We start from the raw sequence: 15,575 nt of genomic DNA, 5'->3' as shown, positions 1-15,575 counted from the left end.
GACATTCTTGGTTGTCACAACTGGGGGAGGGGGATCGTTACAACTGTTTAGTGGGGAAAGGCCAGGGATGCTGCTAAACATCTTGCAATGCTCAGGCTTTCCCCCCCGCAACAAAGAACTGTCCAGTCCAAACATCATTAGTGCTGTGGTTGAGAAACCCTGTGCGAGAGCCCTGTGCTACTCTGTGTCAGCCACTTGGCACTCCTTTGTCTCCTGTTTGGCTATTTTAATTGCATAGTGTTTGTCTTATCTCTCCTACTACACTACTGAGTTCTTCAGGGCAGGTACTAAGTTTTATGCTTTGTTGTTTCCCCTTAGAACCTAGTTCAATGCTTTGCATGAACTAAATAATTTAGTTCTTTCACCTCAAATAGACAACTAGGTCAGAGGTTGAATTATTTAAGTTCTAACTTGGAAAGGGAGTTTCCAGGGAACTAGATTCAGACCTTGATAGTACTTATAGATTAGCACCAGCAAAAGGTGCTGGGTCTCAGACACAGAGGACAAACTAGTGGTTACCAACGGGGAGAGAGAGGAGGGGAGGGGCAAGATAGGGGTGGGAGATTAAGAGGCACAAACTACTATGTATGAAATAAATAAGCTACAAGGATATGTTGTACAGCACAGAGAATACAGCCAATGTTTTTTAACTATAAATGGAATATAATCTATAAAAATTTTGAATCACTATGTTATACACCTGAAACTAATATAATATTGTAAATCAACTGTAACTCAATTAAAAAAGGGTGCTGGGTCTGAGCATGTTCTTTCAGAACTTTAGATTGTAACTTCCTAGAAACCAAAGATCTAAAAGGTGAGTAAATAGTTACCAGCAGCCCAGATCTTATATTTAGACACCATGAAGAGAAACAAGTTACAAAAGTAAAAAATCTTGTATAGGATACAAAATAAAATACCACTTTAAAATAACTTTTTAGTTTTAAAGATGAGTTTTCTATTTATTTCTTTATCTTTACTGAGGTATAACTGACAAATAAAATTGTAAGATATTTAAAGCATACACTGTGCTGATTTGATATACAGATGTAAAGGTGAGTTTTAATGATCAAAATTATTATAGTCTTATTTGAACACACCTTCCGTATTTTAGGTCTATCAGGAGCGAAATAATTTGTTAACTTTGTTAGTTTAAAAATTCCTTCCTGATAAGACCATATAAGATATAAACACAATTAATTAAAATACATAAAATTAAAGCAGATGTGACACGTGTACCACAGTGGTGCTGTAAAAACCTAATTTAACCAGCATTTTCTAAAAAAGGACACTTTACTTAAGCACCATTTTTAATAGTTTATTTTGGTAGACATACTTGGCAATGTCTATATTACACATTTCCCTATCTCCCTAAGTAGAGGACATTAAATAGTGAACTCTTCCTTGGGATTACGGACCATCGTCGTCAACGTCAACCGTATGAAACGGTAACAGTGTTCCTATTGGAAGTTACTGAGGCCTGTGTGCTCTCTTGACACAGCACTAAATCCTTTCATCCCGTTGCGTTCTCTGTCTGCCTACTCTGAGAGTTCTCCTGCCTCCATGTGGCTCCCAGGCAGTGGACTCTCAGGCTGGCCTGTGCTTGCTGTTCACACTCAACATGCCCCACCTCTGGCAGCAACCTGCTATCAACTGGGAAACCAGATCAACAAACTTGCTGAAATTAGTCAAAGAGAAAGAAGAAAGAGGCTCTAAACAAGGGTCTGAGCCTAATCAGAGTTTTGGAGGTATGAAGGCTCATAATTCTTGCTCAACCGTCCCCCCAATTCCCCAAACAAATCTCCTTTCACAGAAGGAACAAACTAAAGCCCAGAGAGGTTAAGCCTCGACTAGCAGCCGATCCAGGTTAGAACAAAGGTGACACGACTCCCATGTAGGAGCCTCCTCCCTCCCTCCATCGTCTGTAAGCCGGGGTTGGGGAGGGGCACCGAGAGAAGTCAATGGATTTTGGTGCACGGACAGTGTGACTCTGGCAGTCGGGAAGCTCTTTGAGCTTTCTTCCTGATGCCTCACTACATTCCACATAACTGAAATGGATCTCTAGAGGAGATCTCTGTGTGCAGAGAAGTATGTAAGTCCCCAAATCAACGCTGTACTTCATGCTCTTGCAGCTGATGTCACCATTTACATAAAATCAACCGTTTGCAGGCAGCAGCTACTCAGTAATGTGCCTTGTTTTATACTTTACATTCTAAAACTTAGTGAGACTAAGTCTTCTTTCCCAGAAGAATCAGAAGCTCCTCCAGGTCAAGGTCTGCGGCATACCCCTCTCTCGCATCCCTTATGGCACCCTGAAGAGTACCCGGCACATAGTAAGTGCTCAATATTTATTCCTGTGACTCCTGGCAGCACCGTCAGGAAAGGTTTAGGGCCCAGCACAGATGGAATGTTCTGTTACTCACCATTTGGCCAAACATACTGCTTTGTGGATTTCTTCCCATTTTCCCCCAAAATTCTTGGACACCCACAGGCCATTCTGAAAGATTATAAATGACTTATCAAAATTCCAGCTTTATCCTGTGCAGCTGCTTATATGACCTTTAATAACTCATATCCAATCATTCAGGACAGTAAAAACACACACTGAAATTCCATCCAAGCTTCCTGAGCTCCACAGACACACACACGGTTTATGGGGGCCCTTTGGGGTCTTGCAAGTTCAGAATAACAAATGCTTATGAAGTGCCTACTGTGTGCCAGGCACCATACCAGTCGTTGCACTGGGGATATAAAGATGAATACGACACACTCCCTGTTCTCAAGGAGCTCACAGTTTAACAAGGGGTGCACATAAGGAAGTTCAATACATGTGGTAAGTGTTACGGAAATATGGTCTCTGGGGTAAGAGCAGGGAAAGGAGGGACACTGCATCAGAGATGATTTGTGAAGAAGGTAGCTGAGTCTTAAATGATGAGCAGTGTAACCAAAAGAAGGCAAATGGGAGATGAGATATCACTGCACAAAGACAGACTAGTACAAGCAAAGGCAGAGAGGTGATGAAACATCTCAGTGTATGCAGGGAGCTAAAGCCTTCAGACACAGGTGGAGCACACATTCCAAGGTGAAGACAGGAGGAGCCAGTGCTGGGTTGGGGGTGCACTCCTTCTATGCCATGCTGAGGAATCTGGTCTTTCTTTTATATGAGGTACTTGAAGTAGGTGAATGACACAACTAGTTTTACTTTTTTAAGAGAAATACTTGGACGACAGTGGGAAAGATGGATTTCAGAGGGTTCAGACTAGAAGCAGGAAAAGCAGTGACTAATTGCCACATTAGTTCATTAAGAGTTAGTGAGGCCTGACACCACGGCTGGGAGGAGGCGGCTCAGGAAGAATTTAGATGCTGGAGTCCGTAGAACTGGACGGCTTTTCCTGTAGGGCAGGACGGAGTGTGTGTGTGTGTGTGTGTGTGTGTGTGTGTGTGTGTGTGTGTGTGTGTGTGTGTGTGTGTGTGTGTGTGTGTGTGTGTGTGTGTGTGTGTGTGTGTGTGTGTGTGTGTGTGTGTGTGTGTGTGAGAGAGAGAGAGAGAGAGAGAGAGAGAGAGAGAGAGAGAGAGAGCGAGCGAGCGAGCGAGCGCGAGCTGAACACTCTGGGATTCTGGGCGAGGGGAAAGCAGCACTGTGGAATCTTTAGGCAGCATAAGGATGAAGGGAAGAACAACATGTCTGAGACACAGCAAGGAAGACGTCAGCTTTAGATTGAGTTTGAGGGACCTGTGGGACATCTAGCTAGAGATACCCAGGGGACAGCAAGATAGGCATTTGCAGCCCTAGGAAGAAGCCAGGACCAGAGACAGGGATTTGAGACTCTTACGCATTACAGTGGTAGTAAAATGTAAGAGTGGAAGAGACTGTTCAGAGTAAAATGAGCAGGGATTTAAGGGGAGGTTGAAAGGAGTTTAAAAAAGAGACCAAGAGGCAACCATTAGAAGGTAGGAGAAAAACAAAGGGAATGATGTCACAGAAGCCAAGCAAGTGGAAGGATTGGTCAACACTTTCAAGTGCAGCAGAGACTGACAATTTCAGTTACATTGGCAACACGAGCCTAGTGGGCCCAGATTCAGTGGAGGTGGGACAGAGGTGTCCCAGTACAGCTGAAATTAAATGGTGCAGATCTAGGCAGAATTACCTTCAGTCCTCCTCCACTCTCACCCACCATTCTTCTTTCTTTAACTTTTCCTCCTCTAGTAATGTTCACCTCCCAGCATTTCTAATCTACCTAATTCTACTCAGAAACAGGAAAGGGTCTGGTATCACCTATTTGCACTTTAGTACAAATTGGCCCATCTTCTCTACCCTGGTTACTTGTACTTCAGACTTACCCTTAATGGGAAGCAATTTCAGGTATAAAGGCAGACTGTGCCTGCCTCTTCCTGAGGATAACCTGGTTTGATAAGCGTAAGACACTTGATAATTGTGATGGGGTGGCCAAAGGCAGATCAATGGTTCTGTCCATTCCTACAGGGGTCTCTCTGTTCCCTTGAAGGGCCTTCAGCTCAAGCTGCTGAAAGCCAGTTCCCAGGAATTGCTGCTTTAAGATCTAAAGCCTACCCAGAAGGCGAGTTTCCTTCCTCTGGCCTCCTTTGGCTAAGCTTAACTCTGACCTTCCTTGAGTCCTCCAGCCTCACCTCAACTCAAAGATCTGCCCAAAGAAGGCCCAGAACCCAGACCTCTCTTCCAAGTGCCCTTCTCCTCCTCTCCATGCCATCCGTTTGTTCAGCCCAACTTGTCTATATTTGATAATCCTATTTCTGTCCCCACAATGGTCATTACAGCAACAGCTCTCAAATTTTAGTGTGCAGGCTCAGCTGGGGAGCTTGTTAAAAACACGAGCAACCTCGCAACCAGAAGTCACCAACATACTATATCTGGATCGGGGCCCAGGAGTTTGTATCTTAAACCAGCCTCCCAAGGGTTTCTATCTGATGTTGCTGGTCATTAGACCACACTCTAAGCAATAAGATGAGAGACAGCCACATAAATATAGAGGGCAATTACGACTATCATAGTCTAGCAACTCAGCCACTCTGGGCCCTTAACATTCATGATACAGGAGACTGATCCTCCAGGAAAGGAAAAGCTGAGCTGCTCCTCAGGGAACTTTCAGAAGAGAGGCAGGAGGGACAGGGAGGGACACTGGTTTCCGGGGAGAGTATAGGAATGTGGTAGCGGGTGCAGGGGTTTAAGACTCTGGGTATTTAATACATGGGTGTCAAAGACAGAAATCAACAGGCTTTTATACCAAGGACCTAAACAAAAAAATTATAAAGATGTGGTTTCGCCATAGGAAAGGAACAATAACATCATTAGGAGTTTGACAATTTATGCTTGTCCCCTGTAGAACAAGAAGGATTACATTAAACTGTTTTCTAGTTCATTACTCCAACAGCACATATCTGTTCAATTTTTAAAAATTGTAATGACAACTAGACATCATACTTATCTGGAATAGATAGCACATGAAAACTGTGCCCTTTACCATATAGGAAAAAATGCAAAAAATAGATACTTCATACCATAAGAAGGCACTACAGTCCAACATAAAAAGCATTACCTACAGGGTCGTTTTAAGACAGTATATTTTGAGACTATAAAAGTGCAAAAGGCAAGACAAGCTCTTCACCTAACTTACTTCAGTGCTGAGAGCTAAAAGATAATCAGAATTCTGAGGACTGTACATCATCTGAGTCAGAGGATGAAAAGGGAGATTGGTCTGAACAAAGTTCTTTGCAAAATCGGATGATCTGAAGATTCTTCCTCCGTGACTTCCTCCCGACACTTCTGCTGTTAAAATCACCTGATTAGGGAGAAGGAAGTTCAGCATCAGGGTATAATACTATGAAACTACAGGAAGTTCTTGCACCATTTTCACCAGACATTTGTTAAGAAAATTTTAGTTCCAAAAGTAAGAAGAGTTAAAAAAACAGATTAATTGGTACACTCTACTCCTCAAGTATTAGTCTTATCAAAAAATACTGTCCTGAATTGAGCCAGTATATTATATCTATGAAGTTGAGCCTGGTCAGTTTGAGATTAGCCAGTTTCCCCAAAGACTAAAATGTTGCCTTAAGATGTATACCTTACAATGCTAAATAACCACCACATAATTATGAAGAGTTTTGGTGCCTCTTGGACAGGGTCCAAAAAAAGAATCTGTGTGCTAAATTCCATTCTTTTGTGATCAGTATTAAATCATGTTTAATTTTTAAAACACAGTAATAGTAAACTAAATATATTGCTGTGTACCACTGGATCATTCAAATATCAACATCTGACAGCCCTGTATATGGTATCATGCACAGCTTTGTATATGTATGAATGAGTCTCACCTTCCCAGAGTTCTCAGGACCAATAGCCATGCCAAATTCAGTCCGAATGAAGGTGTTATTGATGAGATTTGTAATATCCTTAAAGTTCTTTCCATAGTCCTCACTGAGAGGAAGAAAAAAAAGACAAATTTAGAATGCAGAGGTCACGGACACTGTTGGGTTCCCACCCAGCTTCCATCACTCTCGCCGACTTTACTGAAGCACTCACCCTCCTCAAGAGGTCACAGCTTCAGGGAAGTTGATTCTACCCGTACCTCCAGTGGTGGGCCTGATTAGTGGAAAGAAGTTCCAACCCCTCATGGGTGATGGGGTCAGGAGTGAGGGGGTGATCCAGGCTGAGCCAGTAAGGCAAAAGGGGGGAATTGGGGTCTATTAGGAAACACATTTAAGACAACCACCTAATGAAATGATCTGTCTTCCTTTAGATCAGTGGTTCTTAACCAGGGTATTTTTGCCCCATCCCCCAACCCCACCAAGTAAACATTTGGTAACGTCTGGAGACATTTTTCATTATCATAACTCAGGGTTGAGGTGCTACTGGCATCTAGTAAGTAGAGGCCAGGGGTGTTGCTAAACATCTTACAATGCACAGGAGTCCCATAAACAAAGAATTATCTGGCCCCAAATGTCAACAGCACAAGGTTGAGAAACCCCCATGTTGTAGTATGTGAATGCAAAACAAAAAAGTGCTATAAGCATTCTGATACAATGAGAACACAACTTGAAGATGAAGCCAACATAAGTGGACAGTACTGTTGAGGCAATTCTGGAATTCCAGAGAAGCAGAACCTATGACCCTGGACTGAATTGACCCTGAAACCCATCCTTCCTCTGTATTTAGTTATGAGCCATGAATTCCCTTATTATTTAAGCTAGCTTGAGTTGGGATCTCTGGTAAATGTAGCCAAAGGCTTTCTAACTAATCTACCAATGCACAGTACTCACAATAAAGCTGTAAGTTAAGTCCCCCACCAAAGTTACCATCCCTAAGCACAAGTCTCTTAATGCATGCAGCACTCAGCTAGGGAAGACAAAGAAACTTAATCTCAACTTTTGGGTTGGTAAAGCTTTTCCCAAAAGTTCATTCCAACAGTATCTTTGAGAGGTATTAAATTCCATGTTTAGATTTCAAAAAATAAAAGAAAACAAAGTCAGTAGCTGTTTAATTTTGACAGGTTTAATACTATACACAGTTCTGTTACGATATATAATGCTAAAATCTTAATATTCATTAAGTTTCAATGTCCACGAGTGATGACCACTATGTACTGCAAGTTAGTTGCCCAGTGATAAACACAGTGTACAGTGGTCTTCAATGATAGTATATATGACTTAAAAGATGGTACAATTTTGGTAGCAGCCTCAACAAAGAAAGAATCACAGACCCACAGAACATGAGAGATACAAGGGACTGAAGAGAACACCTTGTCCAAATCCCTCATTTCACACATGAGGAGGTTCAGGGGGAAGCAATTCATCAAAAGTCAACCAGTTAATTAAGGGCAAAATTGAAACTACAGTCCAGTTCTCTTAACTCTCAGCCCCGAACTTGAGACAACTTTTAATTATGTGTTAGGAATTCTTCCTTTGCAACCTGTGGTCTTTCTCTTCCTTGCCAGGGATTGTGGCCTGGCAGGAAAGATCAGCTTATAGGAAGGTGCAGAGACACAGGAGGGAAGAATCTCTCAGTGTCTGTACAGGTCCCTGACAGAATGCTAAAGCAAACTACATGGGACTTTAAGTTGTCTTCCCATCTCTCAGAACATACACAGAGAAGAGTCCTAGTTAAATAAAACAGGGATTAGGTACCACCCAACTGATTCCCGTATTACTCTTTCTTGGCTTTGGAGTACAAGAGTTCTTATCTTCCCAACAGCAGGCCAGGAGATATGCATAGGGACTTGCCTGGTGGCGCAGTGGTTAAGAATCCACCTGCCAGTGCAGGGGACATGGGTTCGAGCCCTGGTCCAGGAAGATCCCACATGCCGCGGAGCAACTAAGCCCGTGCGCCACAACTACTGAGCCTGTGCTCTAGAGCCCGTGAGCCACAGTTACTGAGCCTGCGCTCTAGAGCCCGCAAGCCACAACTACTGAAGCCTGCACGCCTAGAGCCCGTGCTCCGCAACAAGAGAAGCCACCGCAATAAGAAGCCCGCGCATCACAACGAAGAGTAGCCCCCGCTCACCGCAACTAGAGAAAGCCCACGTGCAGCAATGAAGACCCAACGCAGCCAAAAATAAATAAATACATTTACTAAAAAAAAAAAGAGATATGCATAAACATGTCCTAGTTCTACAGTGCCTGTATCATCAATAGCTCAGACAACGTCTTAAGTGGTCTGCAGTGGTTCGATTATCACCCGCTTACACGTTGCCGCTCCTTCACGACATCCCGGGGACCCTCCACAACCCTGCTGACAAGTCTGCTTGCTTTTCAAGAACTTGGCACAACAAACACATCCCTGCCCTTCAGAAAAAGGAAGCGACATGAGCGAAACAAAAATCATCTGCTGCAACACTCTGACACTTTAGCCAGTTAAACAAACGGAGCACAGTGGACTAGTTTCAACCTGGTAGGATTTAAAGTAGGGTTTTGTGGAGGCCGCGTTGGGCTCAGGGATATATTTTAATATAGCACTTTATTTTAAAGTAGCTTTATTTTTTATCAGCATTATATCAGCATACATGATATATCAGGAAGAGGAAATCAATGAAACACCCTGAAAAATAAATCACTTTTCAAATTCCATATGATAAAAGAGATATGAACAGTAGTCAAACATTAACAAAGCCCTATAAAACCATCTGTTTTAGAGATAAGTCTTTTTAATAACAATTCTATACCTCAATCCTAATATCTGCTCTTTCTGGTTACTAAAAATAAATGATCACTTTTGCTTAAATCTGTGGTATAAACACGCATAAGAATATGTACATTTATAACAAAAAATAGTGCTGGAATACAAATATTTTTGGAATAGAGCCTAATACCCCCAAAGAACATGAAAAATCTAGACATTTAAATAAATGGGGAAAAAAAGGTAATCACCACATGGAGTCCTGGTAAGATATAGCATCAAAATTCCTAGTAAGTAGAGAATGGACTTGAGGACACGGGGAGGGGGAGGTGTAAGCTGGGACGACGTGAGAGAGTGGCACGGACGTATATACACTACCAAATATAAAATAGATAGCTAGTGGGAAGCAGCTGCATAGCACAGGGAGATCAGCTCGGTGCTCTGTAACCACCTAGAGGGGCGGGATAGGGAGGGTGGGAGGGAGACGCAAGAGGGAGGAGATATGGAGATATATGTATACATATAGCTGATTCACTTTGTTATACAGCAGAAACTAACACACCATTGTAAAGCAATTCTACTCCAAAAAAGATGTTAAAGAAAAAAAAAGTGTTGAATGGATAAACCAATGAATAAATGAACGGATGCAAAAAAAAATTCCTAGTAAGATGAAAGACTCAGGAGGGCATTTTTCCAGAAGATTCACATGCTGACTGACACTCAACCCAAATGTCAATAGCCAAGGATTACACCCTTGTTTCTGAGCACTTTTCATTTACAATAGAGAGGAACTTGTGACACCGGGCATCTGACCTGCAGACATTTAACGAGAAGTAACAGTAAAAGAATCCTGGGGCTTCCCTGGTGGCGCAGTGGTTGAGAGTCTGCCTGCCGATGCAGGGGACATGGGTTCGTGCCCCCATCGGGGAAGATCCCACATGCCGCGGAGCGGCTAGGCCCGTGAGCCATGGCCGCTGAGCCTGCGCGTCTGGAGCCTGTTGCTCTGCAATGGGAGAGGCCACAACAGTGAGGGGCCCACATACCGAAAAAAAAAAAGAATCTTATAATATCTCAGAGAATCTTATATTTTACTTTTCTCAACAATCAAAAAAGCACAAATATCCTCATTTGGTTTGCTTTCAGGACTAACCATTTCTCTACTCCTTTAGTTCATTTTTGCCATGATTAAGTCACTATAAATTATTACATAAAAGCAACAAGGATGACAACTAAAAAAATGATAGTTTTATAGTTTTCACTAATGGGGAAAGCTTATACAGTTAATCTTCATGATTCACGAATTCCATACCTGCAAATCTGCCTACTCACTAAGATTTGTAATCCCATACTCTTGGCACTTTCCTAGTCATTTGCAGACATGCACAGGGCAGAGAAAAAAATTTGAGTCAAAAATGTTCCCACCTGAGGTCCAACAAGGGGCCACTCTGCCTTCTTGTTTCAGCTCTTATACTATGCCTGAGTATCGTCCTCACGGTCTATATAGTACCATGCCTTTTGCATTTTTGTGCCTTCTGTTGGTGCTTTGCTGTTTAAATAGCCCCCAAGCATGGTGTTGAAGTGCTGTTTAGTGTTTCTGGAGAAAACACGTGAGTTAGATAAGCTTCTTTCTGGCATGAGTTGGCTGTGAGCTCAATGTTAATGAATCAATAATACACATAAGGTATCTTTAAACAGAAACACACACAAAACAAGATTATGTACTGATCAACTGATGAAAATGAATGTTGTGGTCAGAGGTTTGCAGGAACCTAATTCTGTATTTGCCCCAGGAGCAATGGTTCAGTATTCACTAATTCAGTATTCACGGAGACTGTAGAACATAACTATCGTGAATAATGACAATTAACTGGATTGAGATTTCCAGTTAAAAGATCAGTAAGGAGAATGTAGGTTATTAAAATGTGCCAAAAGAATCACAGACCTGAAATCACTGCCAGGTAAAATTGGCAGAACTTGAATTTACATTAGACTAAATTCCTAATACTTCAGTCTCTTTTTTTACCCCAACTGTCTGATGCTACCTTATGTGTTTTTATTTAATATTTCATTGTGTGTTATCCTTATTGGAAAAGGATGCATGTTTTCTATAGCTATTTGGAAAATATAAGAGGGAAAATAAAGAGGGTAAAATATTGTAAGTAAAATCACAAAACTTTTTTTATCAGAAGGAATATGAGTATGTAACTAAGGTCCTTATTTTGCTTTGATAAACAAGACAACCCTAAGAATAGGTATTTTCATGGGAATATTTCTTAAGTGACGAAAACCACCTCGTTTCATGATTTTTATATGCCCTAGGTTTGTAAAAGTGAAGCTGTAGTAAAAGGCCATCATCATACATTTCAATAAACTTTTTCTTTAAGAAATAAAAAGCAGGAAAATATATTTTGTAGATGGAATTTATGCTAACCTTGTAACTAAAATATGCAGTCATTGTTAATGATCTACTGCAGTGAAAACTGAACCAAGCATATCATTAAAAATGTTGTCATAGGGGCTTCCCTGGTGGCGCAGTGGTTGAGAGTCTGCCTGCCGATGCAGGGGACACGGGGTCGTGCCCCGGTCCGGGAAGATCCCACATGCCGTGGAGCGGCTGGGCCCGTGGGCCATGACCGCTGAGCCTGCGCGTCCGGAGCCTGTGCTCCGCAACGGGAGAGGCCACAACAGTGAGAGGCCCGCGTACCGCAAAAAAAAAAAAAAAAAGTTGTCATAACGACATGCCTTGGAGAAGTTGGTTTACTGAACTTTGCTTTAATATCTGTTCTATATCTTTAAGTTATCCTTTTGTTTTTTTTTTTTTTGCAGTACGCGGGCCTCTCACTGTTGTGGCCTCTCCCGTTGCGGAGCACAGGCTCCGGACGCGCAGGCTCAGCGGTCATGGCCCACGGGCCCAGCCGCTCCACGGCATGTGGGATCTTCCCGGACCGGGGCACGACCCCGTGTCCCCTGCATCGGCAGGCAGACTCTCAACCACTGCGCCACCAGGGAAGCCCAAGTTATCCTTTTTTTTAAAACCTCAAGTAACATCCTGAAAAACTTACATTGACTATGGAATAAAATTTAATGTGAAATCTCTCAGAGATTCCCTTATTAATTTCCAAAATCTGAACAACTCTCAACAGGAAATAGAAATCACAAATAAAATAGCCCAGCAGTTTTCTGGTAATTTGGTACAGAATTTTGCTGTACATAATGCTTACATGTGCTTTACTAAGTAGCTAATCTTACAATGAAAGGTTAGACTCAAGGCGCCATAAAACAAAAAGGTGCAAAACATCTTTTAGTTGCCAAAAATCAAATTATCATCTTAACTGTAGCCAGTTATTTCCTTTTTAACTTCATATTTGCAAGTGAGAGGCAAATGTACTTTATAATCTATTATATGAATTAATATTACTTAACAGAGAATCAAACTTTATACTATTCAAACATGATTCCTTTTAATTGAAGATATTAATATATTATTCAATTCTACCCAAACACTAATGTCTAGGGACTTTATTTCCCAAATCTTTCAACAATCCTCTTTCACAACCTGACGACTGAAGTATGCTCCAACTCTGCACAGCTAACAGAGACAACTTCCTTCTCCTTGTGTGCGCCTCCATGCAGTACTACTCAAGGCAGGTGGCATGTGATCAGCTGCCTTCTATTTGAATCCCAAATGAACCTTTGACTACATAAGATGTAGCAGAGAAAGATAATCCAATAAATAATACAATCATTAAAGCTGTGAAAAACAGAAGAATCTTCAGAGTAGTTTCAACAGGCTTTTATTTTATTCCTCAGTTAGGCAAGTTCAGCATATTCAGGACTCATTTCGATCAAACTGCTCCCTCCCTTTCCCATTTCTGAAGCAACATGTGCCTCTTGGCTGGTGTGTCCAACAACATGAGTCACTTCAGGCCAGGCCAGGCCAGCCCAACTGGAGAGGCAACAAGGAATACTTACAGTTTCCACCTAAACTCTGGAAGAGTTTTCACTTCACAGCAGGGAGGAAGTAATTAATATTCAAAATGACCTTTGTACAACCAACCAAACAAACAAACAACCCGCTGTGCAAAATGAAGAAAAAGAACCTTAGTAACATGATAGTATACCAGAAACAAATAGGATTACTCTCTGGTAAACTGCATGTTAGTGGTTTCTCACAAGACTAGACAAATATAGGATGGAAAAGGGCTGAGTCAGATGGTTGTAGGTATTTAAACAGTAACATAGTGATACCATTTTGTTTGGTTTGGTTTTGTCTCAAAGTAAGCACAACGCTGAAAATCAAAAGAATAGGAAAAGAAGTCATGAATACACATTTCACTCCCCACGGGTATGACGCAGGTCTGTCAGGTCCAGTTCTAGCCACAGGATTAAAGAGCACTATAGAGACTAAAAAGTGAATTCAGAAGGCAAGCAAAAAAATGGCTGAGGCAACAGATTTAGGAGATAATTCAACCAAGAGAAGGAGTTTATAAAGGCTTCAAAACATGTAGAGATCAATCAGAGAGGAGGTTTTCATTTGCTACCAAAACATAAACTGGAAATAGGCATCTTCTGTGACATATATGTGTGATATTGATTACAGCGGCATTAACAATAGTAAAAAAAATTAGCTACGACTTAACTGTCCAAGAGAATAATGATTAAATAAATTCTTTCAATCTAACAAAAATGATGGGTTACTAGCAGAGGGAATATGACAAGTATCATGGTACGAGCACTGACCAATCAGAATGGTTATAGTTTGCAACGCCAAGCGTTACTAACACCTGCATGTTGGCGGGGAAGGGGGGTGTGCATCTGTAGAAGTCATGGAGGCACCTGCTGTCAGGCACTTTTTATCAACTGGTTCGGAAGGCTTTCAATTCATTTAAAAAACTCTACCACAGTGCCAGTACATGCTGGCTACATACCATATCTGGCCGTTGGCACGGTAGCAGCTAAGAGCACCAAGTTCTTACTCCGTGCCAGGCACCGCAAAGCGTAACTCGCAGCAGCTCTAAGGTGGCCGCTATTATCACCTTTCCTTTACAGACGTCCAAAAAGACGTCCAAAAAGACTCAGGTTAAATGACTTGCCCAAGTTCATTCTGCTCACAAATGACAATGCTGAGATCCAATCCCAGGCCTATATGCCAATAAAATTTGGCAACTTTACACTATACCATGTTGCTTCCTAGACTATCTAGCCATATGGTATAACATTATAGGGGAAAAATCAAGATAATAAACTGTAAATAAGATTACTTGACTTTGGGGTGAATTTTTTCTTTCTTTTAAAATTTCCAAATGTTTTATAATATGGTTTTATTGCTTTTTAAAAAAAATTTATTTTATTTTTGGCTGTGCTGGTCTTCATTTGTGCGGGCTTCTCGTTGTGGGGGCTTCTCTTGTTGCAGAGCACAGGCTCTAGGTGCACGGGCTTCAGTAGTTGCGGTGCGTGGGCTCAGTAGTTGTGGCACAGGGGCTTAGTTGCTCCGCGGCATGTGGGATCTTCCCGGACCAGGGCTGGAACCTGTGTCCCCTGCATTGGCAGGTGGATTCTCAACCACTGCGCCACCAGGGAAGCCCTGCTTTTTTTTTAATGAAAGGTGCATTGGTAAGAAAAACTATATCATAAAGAAAGATTTTACAACAGCAAATTTTTTTAAAAAATGGAAAGAGTTATTAAAGTTACAAAAATTTTAATGCATTTTTTTCCCTTCTAAAACAGGATACTTTTCATATGTCTGAAATGGTTCAACTACTGTTCTAACTTAATAAACAAAGTCACCTATAAATTATAGCCCTTCTAGAACTAGGATTCTATAATACATTGTCAATCTTTATCAAACAAATCAAAAATATTATTAGTCTAAGAATTATTAGAGAAGGCAAGCCATTCATTCATTCAATTAATATGTACTGCCTGCCTGCTATGTGTCAGACATTTGGCTAGTTGCTAGAGAACCCCAAGTTAGTCAAGAACCTGCCTTCATGGAGCGTACAACAATTCCAAGATGGCAATTCCTTCTTGGCCTATTTTTAAGCTAAAGTCACTGTGCTAAAGGGCAGAGAGCACCATCTCCAGGCTCAGGAGCAGCAGTCAAGGGTCACCTATTGAGGAAGGGCGGTTGGGCTGATCTATCTCAGAGTTTCACTCCCATCTTGGCCAAGACCAACAATCAAAAAAGAACCCTGAGAAAGTATGATGGCTCCTGGGAGATCCTTTGGCCCTGAGGGTAATTTCTGTGTCATCTGCTGAAATGTCAAATTTCTTTAGGTCTCTAGGGGAAAAATGGGATAGAAACAAATGATTGGGAAGACAATCAACAACTTCTGGATATTAGCTGGTTTTGAATTTTATGGGTAACGAAAAGAACCCTACTCTTTAACCAAACTATACTTTTTTTTAATAATTAATTAATTTTTTATTT

At 41.5% G+C, this 15,575-nt stretch overlaps 1 protein-coding gene across 4 annotated transcripts in view; it reads right to left on the bottom strand.

Moving 5' to 3' along the window:
* Positions 1–15,575, bottom strand: part of SORT1 (sortilin 1) — an 81,399-nt gene that overhangs the window by 27,595 nt on the left and 38,229 nt on the right. For all 4 annotated transcript variants that reach the window (XM_060139440.1, XM_060139442.1, XM_060139441.1 and 1 more), the window contains exons 4-6: positions 6,349–6,451; positions 5,652–5,816; positions 2,424–2,497 (exon numbers count right to left, since the gene is read on the bottom strand). In XM_060139440.1, coding sequence (XP_059995423.1) covers positions 2,424–2,497; positions 5,652–5,816; positions 6,349–6,451 — 342 coding nt within the window. The remainder of the gene's footprint in view (positions 1–2,423; positions 2,498–5,651; positions 5,817–6,348; positions 6,452–15,575) is intronic.

The sequence above is a fragment of the Lagenorhynchus albirostris genome, chromosome 2, assembly GCF_949774975.1.
Source record: "Lagenorhynchus albirostris chromosome 2, mLagAlb1.1, whole genome shotgun sequence".
NCBI classification, from domain to species: domain Eukaryota; kingdom Metazoa; phylum Chordata; class Mammalia; order Artiodactyla; family Delphinidae; genus Lagenorhynchus; species Lagenorhynchus albirostris.
This window is presented reverse-complemented; position numbering and strand designations above follow the sequence as displayed.